General features: G+C 36.4%; 1 protein-coding gene across 4 annotated transcripts; it reads right to left on the bottom strand.

Moving 5' to 3' along the window:
* Window positions 1-1995: 1995 nt before the first annotated feature.
* Window positions 1996-9152, bottom strand: LOC104899077 (uncharacterized). 4 transcript variants are annotated; one of them, XM_010686208.4, is made up of 8 exons: window positions 9014-9152; window positions 7237-7563; window positions 3911-6231; window positions 3546-3815; window positions 3364-3444; window positions 3158-3269; window positions 2806-2884; window positions 1996-2350 (listed from the first exon to the last, which is right to left on the bottom strand). In XM_010686208.4, exons 1-8 carry the CDS (start codon window positions 9042-9044, stop codon window positions 2299-2301), a joined length of 3273 nt encoding a protein of 1090 aa, XP_010684510.1. In that variant the 5' UTR covers window positions 9045-9152; the 3' UTR covers window positions 1996-2298. The 4 variants fall into 4 exon arrangements, with proteins under 4 accessions (XP_010684510.1, XP_010684511.1, XP_048504387.1 ...); XM_010686209.4 differs by having other exon boundaries at window positions 2806-2872; XM_048648430.2 differs by lacking the exon at window positions 9014-9152 and adding an exon at window positions 6550-6678 and having other exon boundaries at window positions 7237-7346.
* Window positions 9153-11186: the final 2034 nt, after the last annotated feature.

Raw genomic sequence — 11186 nt, 5'->3', positions numbered from 1 at the left:
TATAAGTTTCTGATTAGATAATTGTGTCAACAATGATAGCCTCATTGGAATGCTTAATCTCCATCCCGGCCACCTCGACTTAAATCTTGCAGTGGTCGCCTTTATCCTTACAAACCATTCTTGGGATATGGCCAAATTGCAAATTGTCCTTCCACCTCATTTTGTCTCTAGAATTAAAGGTATTCTTATTCTCATTAATGACATGGTGGGTGTTTCCATTTGGGGTCCCATGACTAATGGATAGTTTTATGTCAAATCTGCTACGTATTTATCCCATAATCTCCCTCCGAACCCACCATGTCAATTCTACTAGATATGGCGCCTTGATATTCCTCCTTAACTACAAATCTTCTTGTGGCAAATATGTCATATTAGCATAGGAGTTAGAAACAATCTCCACAAACGAAAATCATTCCTTTTAACAATTTCCCTCTCTGTGATATCCGTGCGGAGTCTTTAGACAAATCTTTTCATCACTTTCCCCATTGTAACCTTACTAGACCTTAGGAAGGTATCTTCTTGGTTGGGTGAGATCATAAGCCACACACCTATTTTAGAACTACTAGAAAGCCTTAAATCACGGAAAAATGTGATTAACAAGTTCATGTTCTCAATTTGATGTATATGGAAAGAATGGAATTCTATTACTTTTCAGCACCAATTATGCTCAGAAGAAATGGAGGATCGAAACTCCATCGACGGTCTACAATCTCCCAACTCTCCCTCATCTGAAGCATTACCCCTTCCCCTTTGCCCTTTCTCCTTTCCTCTCATTCAAATTCCATCATGGTGGCTTCAACTCCTTCAAACCTAATTTTGATGGTTCGAAGAAAAATTCGTTAGCAGCAGCAGGTATCATCATTTGCAGTCACACCGGTAGCTTGATCAAGGCATCCACTTACAACCTCGACTTACCCCTACCAATAATATCGAGGCCTCAACTCTCCATCATAGCCTCTTGTTAACCCTCAAAACAAGAATATTTTCATTAAAGGGGACAATCTTCTCGTCATCAATGCAGTCAAAGAAGTTTGGAATCCTCCTTAACAAATAGCTCACATTATTCAAGATATTCACCTACTACTTAACAACTTCCACTAGTGACATATCATACACATTTTTCAAGAGGCAAATAAAAGTAGCAGATTGGATAGTAAATGTAGGTCATTTCTAGTCTCTAGCTAGATTCTTCTTTTTGATATATCTTTGTAATAATTCTCTCCTTTCCTCCATCCTTGTAAACAATGCATTAAGAGTTCCCCTCACGGAAAGAGTCTGCTAATGTTATTTTTTTTTTTTACCTTATTAAAAAAACATGAGTAATATTTCACTCTCTTTGTCCTTGGTTCATGTGCCATTTGCCGATGTTACATGTATTCAAAAACGGAGAAAATATATCAGTTAGCATGCACAATGCCCCAAGTGAGGAAGCACCAAGCCTTAATTTTTTTTTTTTACTTCATTTTCTTATGGAAAAGCACCAAACTTTACATTCATGTATTAACATATAGCAGATGAATGTTGGATAGTAGTATATATGCATTAACCCGCCATGCCAATTCTGGTGGATATGGCAACTTGATATTCCTCCTAAAAAGACAGAAATGCATTTTTTATACTTCCTCCGTTCCATCATAAGTGAAACACTTCTCTCTTTTATGTGAAAGCTTTTTTAGAGAAGTATTTCACTTATGGAACGGAGGAAGTATAAATGTTCGATCATCCTTTTGAGTTTGCAATCAACAGCTTCAGAATATCGAAATTGTGCTACTACTTACAACCTAGAATATCGTCTAATTTCCTCCTTCAAATCCAATCGCTCGATCTTCAATTGATCTTGAGCCGATTTCTTTCATAATGTAGTAACTAGTTAAGGCATGAAAGTCCCACAGCAGTGGCTTATCTCATTAGTGACAATTTTATGTCCTGTACAGTTCTACTGGACCATTTGACTATGGAAAAACATGCCTTCAGAAGGATCAAAACACCAAGCCAAACTTTTGAAGAATCAGTTTCCCTTGAAAGGAATCACAAAACCACAGCACCGAATGAGGAAAAAAAACCAGTTTGTTAATAACTATGAATCCCACAACTTGTGCAGTATCAAGTCATCCATTGGCCTCCCGATTAGGATGTGGAATCAAATCCATTGATGAATAGAGAACAAGAAGTTAATAATGATTTGTAATATTATAGATGACTGCCAAACTGTGCATATAGCAGAGCAATTATATAGACAGGCCACAAGATTCGTACTACCACCAGTCTCTAAATCTCGGCAAGAAGACATCAATCATCCTATGAAGCATCATACTTGTGCCTTTTTACATGGTTTGTGAAGAGTTGATGCCTGCATAGATTGCAGCACCCACCGGAAGTAAGAAAATTATCCGAAATGTAAAGTACACATAAAGAGAACATTTGCAAAAAAAAAAAAAAAAGAGAACATTTGCAACTTCTTGTTACCGAATATATGCAATTGATGACAGATCAACAGGAATATTTATATGTGAAGAGAACAGCAGACAGCTGAATTTCCACACACAAAACAAAGAATAAATTGAAAAAAGAAATGCATTACTTGTGAGACAAAATTATACTGTAATGAAGGAAGAATAAGCTAATCATAAGATAAAATGTGAATGCAAACACAGATCTTTGACTTTCATCATTTGATTTGTTGAAATAGAAAATATTCTGAGCAAAACACAAGACGTATATTTAAATTAGAATAGATGATTGCTCCACAATAACCTGTCTAAATTGAAAAAAAAGAGAGAACTCTGAGTCTTTGATTTGGCTTACCTCTCGAACTCTAGTTTCTGAATAATAATGCCATTCAGTAGAATCTCAGAGCTATAAACTGGTGCACCTGTTAAATAAGCTGTTAGACTTCAATCAGTGATTTATCATCCTCCAAATTATAATAGAACACTAAGAATAGACCAGCAGTTTATGCAAAATGAGATTAAATTTCAAAAGTTGAATGTCTGCAATAACCACCTACTTTCAGCTACAATTGGAAAGTTAAGGCTCCCAAGAATATTAAACGCTTTGCATGAATTGCATATTTGAGGTTCAGAACAAGTAAGCCCTTCAAACAAAATCATTAGCTCATTTTAGAGGTTCAAAAAGGAAAGGGAACAAGGGGACCTACCTTTCTCAAGTAACAATCTACAATAAGCTTCATCTTCTTCACACGAGAGAATCATCATGTCGTCCATAATTATATCATCTTTCGATACACTGTCTAGGTCGACATCTAGTACCTAAAATTGAACAAATGACTTCATCATATTTCACAAATAATAAAGGAAGAGGAAAGACTGAAATGTCAGTTATGAAGCTATGTTACGGTGTTACCTGGCCGTGCACAGCCTTCACCAAGCAAGCAAGAATTTCTTTACCAGGTTTGGCATTTTGAGTAATAAAGACCCTGTATCCCTGTTCGGAGGATAAAACAGAGGGGATAATTAGGTAATGATAAAGCTCATCATTTATCATCATCAATGAGAATCAGAAAAAGAAAGAGTTCGAAAAGGTACTTTTAAAAGTGGGCATTGCCTTGCCCGATCCAATGAAGTAGGTAGTGTAAAACCAAGTTCCTTTTCTCTCTTCAAGTCCCTCAGAATGTAATTTGTGTCAGAAATGTAAGAACCTGCTCGGTCACAACTCTCGAGCCATAAATGTGTTACCACAGGTTTACCTTGAGCAATGAATTCCAAGATGTTCCTGGTGCGGGCAAATTTATCCGTCACAAAATGAGTTGCGTATGAAGCGGAATATGCCAAGGGAACACCCAGCCGCATCAAAATCTGATATAATACCACACTGTGATTAATAATGTCAAGCAGGATCAAAGAAGAGATAACATTAAGAAAAAGAAAAGCATGAGGTGAGAAACACAAACCTTAAGCTGTTGCTTCCGAGTACTTTCATCCAAATTATGGCTCAATAAGACACACATATCAGCCAATGTCTTCCGCTGTCGCAAATATTCAGAATTAAATTCTGGCATCGAATCTCTGAAGCCTAATCGGGCTAGCTCTCTTGAAAGAGCTGACGTTGGTCTCCTTTTCTTGTAATTTTGGTCATGATGATCATCATACATGTTGATAGGTATATCGTCTGTGGATGTTCGACAATCAGCATCAAGTGAATGCATATTGTAATTAGATTTATGGGTTGCACTATCAGCAACGGGAACTGAACCAATGTTATATTTCCGGTTAAGTTGCAGATTGACTGCACTCTCAGACAGCTGTTCAAGAGAAGCCCCATTCTTTGTAGCATCACTAAAGCAGCTTTCTGAGTTCAAATGGCTTGTCAAAGGATAATGATTGCGCTCTTCCATACATGCTCTAGGAACTGAATTACCTAGATGAGAAGAGCCATCAGAATTGTCAAGCCTGGTTCTACATGTTCTTTTATCCCTAGGATAATTAGTCAGATACCAGCTTCCAGATTGTGAAACCTCCAACATATCTGAACGGGTACATCCAAATTTACCTTTAGTGTAGGGACCTTTTTGTATGGGGTCCATTTTCGCAAGAGACGTATTACCTGTACGGTCTCCTTTGTTTTCTTCACCCAGTAACTTTCTTGTCTTACAGGACTTTCCATAGAAGAGCTTTGACTGGTTTCTCTTCTGAGCTGAAACATTTAACATATTATCAATACTACCCCTGCCTTGTCTTCGGGGACGAGCCTTCAAAGCTGCACCCTTTTCATCCATAGAATTACTCACGATATGATCATTTATATTATATAAGCTAGAAGATTTCAAGCTGCCAGGGGATGGAAAAATATTTGTACGCATCCTTCTGTACTTCAAGTTACAAAGAGGTATATCAGCAGCCATTATGGGTGCATCTATATTTTCTTTAAAACCGTCCACTTCAGCCTCTTTGGCATCATGTAACTTTCTTCTCTTTGCAAAATTTATCTTCATATGATCTTTGAAGCTCCTTTCATTCATGCATTCACTGGATGCTAATTGCACCCAATTTCTTCTTAATTTGAGTTTTGATGCTTGCATGTTATCCTTATAATGCCAAGAGTTCTTTCTACTACATTTTGGCCAGCCCGCACTGCCTCTAGCTACAGAGCGAGCTTTCTTAGGGAAGGACCATATGCATGAATTGACATTCTTCTGATTACCTCCTAATGGATCATCAAGCATCCTATTTGGACATTTATTAGAATTGACCTCACTGTAGTCAGCAAAAACACTATATGACAAAGCTTGTATAGCTTCAGCAGCTATCTGTGTACCAGTGCCAACATCACAAACATCTTCCTGCTCCTGATCACCAGCACCTGCTTCCAACTCTATAGCTTCTCTATTAGCCAGTTGATCCAGCAATTTGTTACATTCTTTGCTGTCTTTTTCTTCATAACTTTGCTTTGCCATTTTGTCCTTTTTGAGTTCATAAACTGCCAATTTGGTATCTAAGAAGGTCAAAACATTTAGCTCTCTCTTGCTGTTTGAGCTCTCTCTCGTCCCAGCAGTCTCCGTCAACAGGACACCTGGGCTCCTAAGTTCCTTAAGCACCAAACTTCTCACACTTGGAGATCTTCTAACATATGTCTGACCATATCTATTGCCCTTAAAGGACAGGTCAACTTTGTTGCCTGAAGCCACAGATTCTGAACCTCCTTCACTCCCATTCCATTCAAAGAAACCAGTTTTCACCTTGCTGTTTCTAATTTTAGCCAACCTCGCCATATTTTGAACACCTTTTGCACTTAATACAGGAGGTGATATCTCATTCATAATGACAGCAGTAGTAGGGGTGGGTGGCATTGCTATGGCATTACCATAAACATATTGATCGACAAAGAGAAGTGCATCAGATAGATCTTCAGGTTCTTGAGATCCAACATAGCTCAATCCTCCAGAATCATTGAGGTCATCGTTTAATTTTTCTAATATTTGCACTTCTTTGTTTTCTGAATCATGACATCTTTTCTTCTTTCGTGTGTAAACAATACTTACTTCTCTTGTCTTACGTTGAATACTCTTGACATCTTCATCAATTTCACTTCCCTCGCTTAGCTTCATACTATCAACACAGCCAACATCACAACAAGCAAAATCAGCTAGGCAAGGTTCTTTTACATCAGATATCTTCCTATCTTGAATATGTAGCTCTGCAGCTTGCATGTCATTTTGGAAATTCGAGGAGCTAACTTGATTTCTCGGGAAAACACTCAACACCGTGGCTAGTCCTGAGTGAGAAAAGCATGGTACCAGTAAAGCGTTACCGCGTTAGTCATCAAGTACTTCAGCAAAATTTATTTTCCCTCAAGGTTAGAGGAAGACATAATCCTTTACGCAAGGAAGATACATTGTTTTTGTGTAGCAACCCATTAAGAATTCTCGAAAGCTAAATTTTTCTTTCAGATATTAACACAGTTATACTACCAACCAAATTTAATTATATCAGTTTTTACAAGGAGCTAATTTGATGTTCTAGTCATATCATATCTTACTAGTTCTCATTGGTGCATACAATTATCCATCCAAATAAGGGATTACAGCCCAACCTCGTGAGGACTACAGAACAACCACAGCGCTTTCCAATTCACAAGAATTCCAAATCATGAGGGGAGCTATTTTGGGCATCAGTCATCTACTCCATTACAAGATGATACCTTCACACATCAATGCGAAAACTGCAGTTTTCCAAAAGATTTTATTTTATTTATATATTGATAAACATAAGCTAAAACCATAACATGGAAAAGGAAAACGTAAGAATACAGAAAACTCGGTAAACCTGAATGAAAACTATTATACTTCCTCCTTTATGTTTTAAATAACACGTTTGCTTTTTCACGTAACATAACGCGCTTCTTGAATCATTAATATCTTTAGTTGTGCACACGTAGAAAACATAAAAAAGTCATAATTTGACAGTATGCATCGAGACGAATTTAACAAGACCCCACTTGATTATGTTTTTCTTTATATAATGGCGATAAATTGGAGTCAAAATTGATCAATGAATAGTGTCATTTTACCCAATGTTTCATTTAAAACAGAACGGATGAAGTATATGATTCCCATTTAACCCACTGGAGATGCATGATTCAGTGCACATGAGCTGAAAAATGTTCCAGATAGAAATTTAAGTAGTTAACACCACATACTAATAAAATTAGGTCACACTCATATAAATTTGGAGACACAAAATGAAGTTAATGAAGTACTAGACAAGAGTAGATATATACCTCCAAGATATCCTCCATCAGCATTCAAATTTGAATAGTCTAGTACCCTGCAAGGAGGTTGATACTGAGAAATCACATCAGAAGAAGCTGCAGCAAACCTCTGAACAAAACTTCGACTTCGAAGCGAAAACCCTTTACTATCATAGGCGTCCTTCATGTCATCATCACTGTCAGGAACAATTTCAGTATCGTATCCATTCAGCAATTCAGTCTTAGAATTTTCACCAAAATCTGGGTCATCAACGACGTCAGTGTCATGGAGTATATTATCCATGATGTTGTCTAAAGTCTCGGTATCAACCACATTTACATCATCAACTTCACCTCCTGATATTCACAACCAGCACATACCATATAAAACAACTTAGCACAACATACTTTGATAAATATTCTAATCAACATAATGTGACAGCTAGTGGCAGTGAAGTCAAGTAAACAGTATCAAATCAATATTATCCACATGTGACAACTGACATGAGATATCTGACAATGTCTTAATCATATACTAAGCTAAATGGTTTTGAGGGACGGTATAGGAGACGGGTGTAAATCTGTAGATTGTACTCAGTATCCTTAAAAACATTTTATGTGCCTTTGGCTGAAATTGAGTGCCCAAGTAGTCACTACCATGTACGAGGATCATGTTTCCAACATGGATATGTGAGCTAAAATATCGTGTCCAGGTAACATAGATTATACAACAATTAGTAGGACTATTACTCAAAGATTTTACTGCAAGAATAATGTTATCCGATTGTACATCATAGATACATAACACTAAAATTCTCAATAGCTCACTATTTGTGGTTGGTTTCTTGGCGGCAGAATTTAACAGTAATAGACGCAAATTAATAAGCTCGTGCGCTCGACACACTCCTCTTAGGTGATGAATGATTTCAGTAGTATACAAGGATAGTGTTCCCCTAACACCTTATGCACCTCCCCAACGAAAATCCAAAAGGTGAGAGAGGCAAGCAGGGTATAACAACAATTTATAATGAAAGGCACTAAGCAAAAGTATATGACCATCATACACTGCATGTGGTATTTGGTAATCAAAAGATGGCCAACAATTATACATTCTTACTTTGAGAAACTCAAAAATTTATAACTGTTATAAGTTATAACACACACAGAAACTCACATAACTAGCACTCATTCCAAAACCCCATGTTTCGTCCTAAAATCCCTTATTATAACTTCAAACAGTTGGGAATACCTTATATCTCTTCTAACTCAATTAAAATATTAAAGTTTTTCGGATTACTTATTAAATTTAAATAGAAAACAATTAAGTGCTACAAGATTTATTATCAGTTAACTAATTCCAAAAAAATCACAAATCCTCTGACCCTAAACAAAAAATTAGCTCCTGATAATTTCAAATATTCTTTTTTACAAAATAATTTAACACTATAAGATGCATGCACATACTTAGCGACACACTTTGCAAAAAAAAAAAAAAAAAAAAAATGAAAGAGTTGATAAAAGTGACCACTTCTTCACAATACTGCTAAACCTCAATTTACCAAGTGATAATAATCGAATTGGTAACCCTTTAACCCCCATTTTGAATTTACAACAACCCAAAGGCGTATATTTACAAATATTTATTAAATTGATGAAAACAAGAGCAATTTCACGCAACATAAATAAGTAAAACACAATTTAAGCAAAACCAGGAAAAGAAACAAAGCCCAGAATCAGATAATATTTTAACTGTAGTTTCAAGTTGAAATGTGAAACTATATGCAATTATATAGAAGAGTATGATTACCGAATAAATTAACATGAAGAGGATGCGCCATTGAAATAAATGCTAGAAAAATCAGACATATGATGTAGGTAATCAAAAGAGTGCCGGAGAAGATTGCAGGTTTTTATTTTGAACGGGGAATTTGAGAGAATTGTAAATTACTAATGTTTTGGAGGGAAAATAAGGCTATGTTCAGTTCACCTTATTTTTGTTTATTTCAGATCTAATCAGATCAGATCAGATCAGAAAAAATAAGTTCAGATCAGATTAGTTCAGATCATGCTTATATTTAAAAATTATTTTATCTTTCATTACATATTAGTAAAAATTATAATAATTGAATATTAATAAAGTACTCATTGAGACGAATCAAACAAGACCCCACATGACTATATTTTTCTTATATATTGAGAAAAATCTAAAAGATAAGATCTTGTAATCAGAAAAAATAAGTTCAGATCAGATCAAATCAGAAAAAATAAGTTCAGATCAGATCAGATAAGTTCATATCAGAAAATTTCAGGTGAACTAAACAATAGCCTAAGCCCTTGATATTCGAAAAAGAAAAAATGAAATCTAATAATCCCCTTTGCCACTTCTTCTGAAAACAGTTCTACCTTTTCGAAATCTCGGAACAATCCTATTTTGTACCTCTTTCTTCTTAAAACACGCCTTTTTCCAGGTAACCTGAAAAAGGGTTAACCTTTTTCTTTTCCCTCCCTTTTCTTACTTAACTCTTTCTTCCTCAACGAGTTAACACCATTACACCTTGAACTAAAAATTTCGAAAGAAAAATTGAGGGAAGTCTGAAATATGTACTAGAATTCATTGAAGGTGGGAATTTTTTCAGAAGAATTGCGGCATTTCAGTGTGTTTGAGGTAAGCTTGTGAACCCGAATTTATCTATGTTGAATTATTGAATCCTAATTTGCGAAAAATCTCCTTTTTGATTATCAGATTGTTTGGGAAAGTGTTAGTCTTAAATTATGTCATGGTGGTTCATTTAAGAAAAGGAAAAATGATGTTTGGGTGTATATGGGTGGTATGTGTAGGACATTTGCAGTTGACCCAGATGAATTATGTTGGTTTTATCTAAAAGAATTAGTTGCTAAATGTGGTCCATATACTGATTTGTACAAGATTTATTATTTGATGCTTGGTCCTGATTTTGTGTCTGCATTGAGGAGTGCGTATGATGACAATGAAGTGAGAACAATGGGTGAGCTTGTTTTGAAAAGTAGATGCATTGACTTGTATGTTGTTCATGATGGGAATGAACTTGGCTTTTTAACCCCAGTCCAACACTCACAAACTGGATCCACAACCCAACCCATGATTAGTCCAGTTGGAAAACAAACTGAGCCCAAAAGACCCAAAAAATGACTCCAAGAAGGTCAGCAGTGTCAACCCAGGAATCTTGTTTGATGTCAGACAAGATGCTTGAACTGGTCCCTAAAAATACTGTCCCTACACATGTCCCCACTCCCAAACCCAAAAAGCATTAAAAATAAACCACATCAGCATCTAAATCTTGCAGTCAACCTTGTAATCCTGCCCTTTGCGACACTATTATCTCAGAAACCCCCCACTGAAGCTAACACAAAGCCAAAAACAACCCAAAAACACATATGAGGATAACTTTGTGAGATCTAGTGTTCCTGAGGATTGTGACTAGGAAGATAACAGGCCTGATAGCCCAATTCCCTTAGGTGAGGATGGTGAGTGTGAGTTAAGTGGGGGTGGGGAACAAAGTGACCCAGATTTCAGTTGGATGAAACTTTAGAGTACAATGTAAATGTGTATGAGTATGAGGACGATGATTGTATAGATGAGGATGGGGAACCTGATGAAGAAGAAGATTTGGAATATTTGAGAGAGCTTCTGGTTCAAGATGGGCTTGCTTGATACAAGTGATGATGACAGAGGGTAGTTAGGGATAGAGTAAATGGTTTTAATTGTGGTATTATAGAACTTGCACATAAACTGCAAGTAGAGGCTGCTCAGGGAAAACTTGTTGCACAAAGGAGAGAAGAAGGGTCAACTTTAGATGTTAGACAGGAGGGAAACAATGTTTCTGAGTATGAGGATTCTGAGGAAGAAATACATACACCTACACTAGGTGATGAGGATGAATCTTTGGCAGAAAGAAGAGCTAAAAGAGGGTTGTTAGTAAGGACGGATATTGATTTTGCTA

Source organism: Beta vulgaris, chromosome 7, assembly GCF_026745355.1.
Source record: "Beta vulgaris subsp. vulgaris cultivar EL10 chromosome 7, EL10.2, whole genome shotgun sequence".
Taxonomy (NCBI): domain Eukaryota; kingdom Viridiplantae; phylum Streptophyta; class Magnoliopsida; order Caryophyllales; family Amaranthaceae; genus Beta; species Beta vulgaris.
Note: the sequence above shows the minus strand (reverse complement) of the source record. Positions and strands in the feature narration are given on the sequence as shown.

Excerpts from the sequence above, each read along its gene's own strand:
- LOC104899077 (XM_010686208.4), bottom strand. The coding sequence starts at position 9,044 with ATGGCGCATCCTCTTCATGTTAATTTATTCG. Across the intron at positions 6,232-7,236 it reads TGATGGAGGATATCTTGGAG|GACTAGCCACGGTGTTGAGT; the intron begins GTATATATCTAC and ends TTTCTCACTCAG. Across the intron at positions 3,816-3,910 it reads CTCGGAAGCAACAGCTTAAG|ATTTTGATGCGGCTGGGTGT; the intron begins GTTTGTGTTTCT and ends GTATTATATCAG.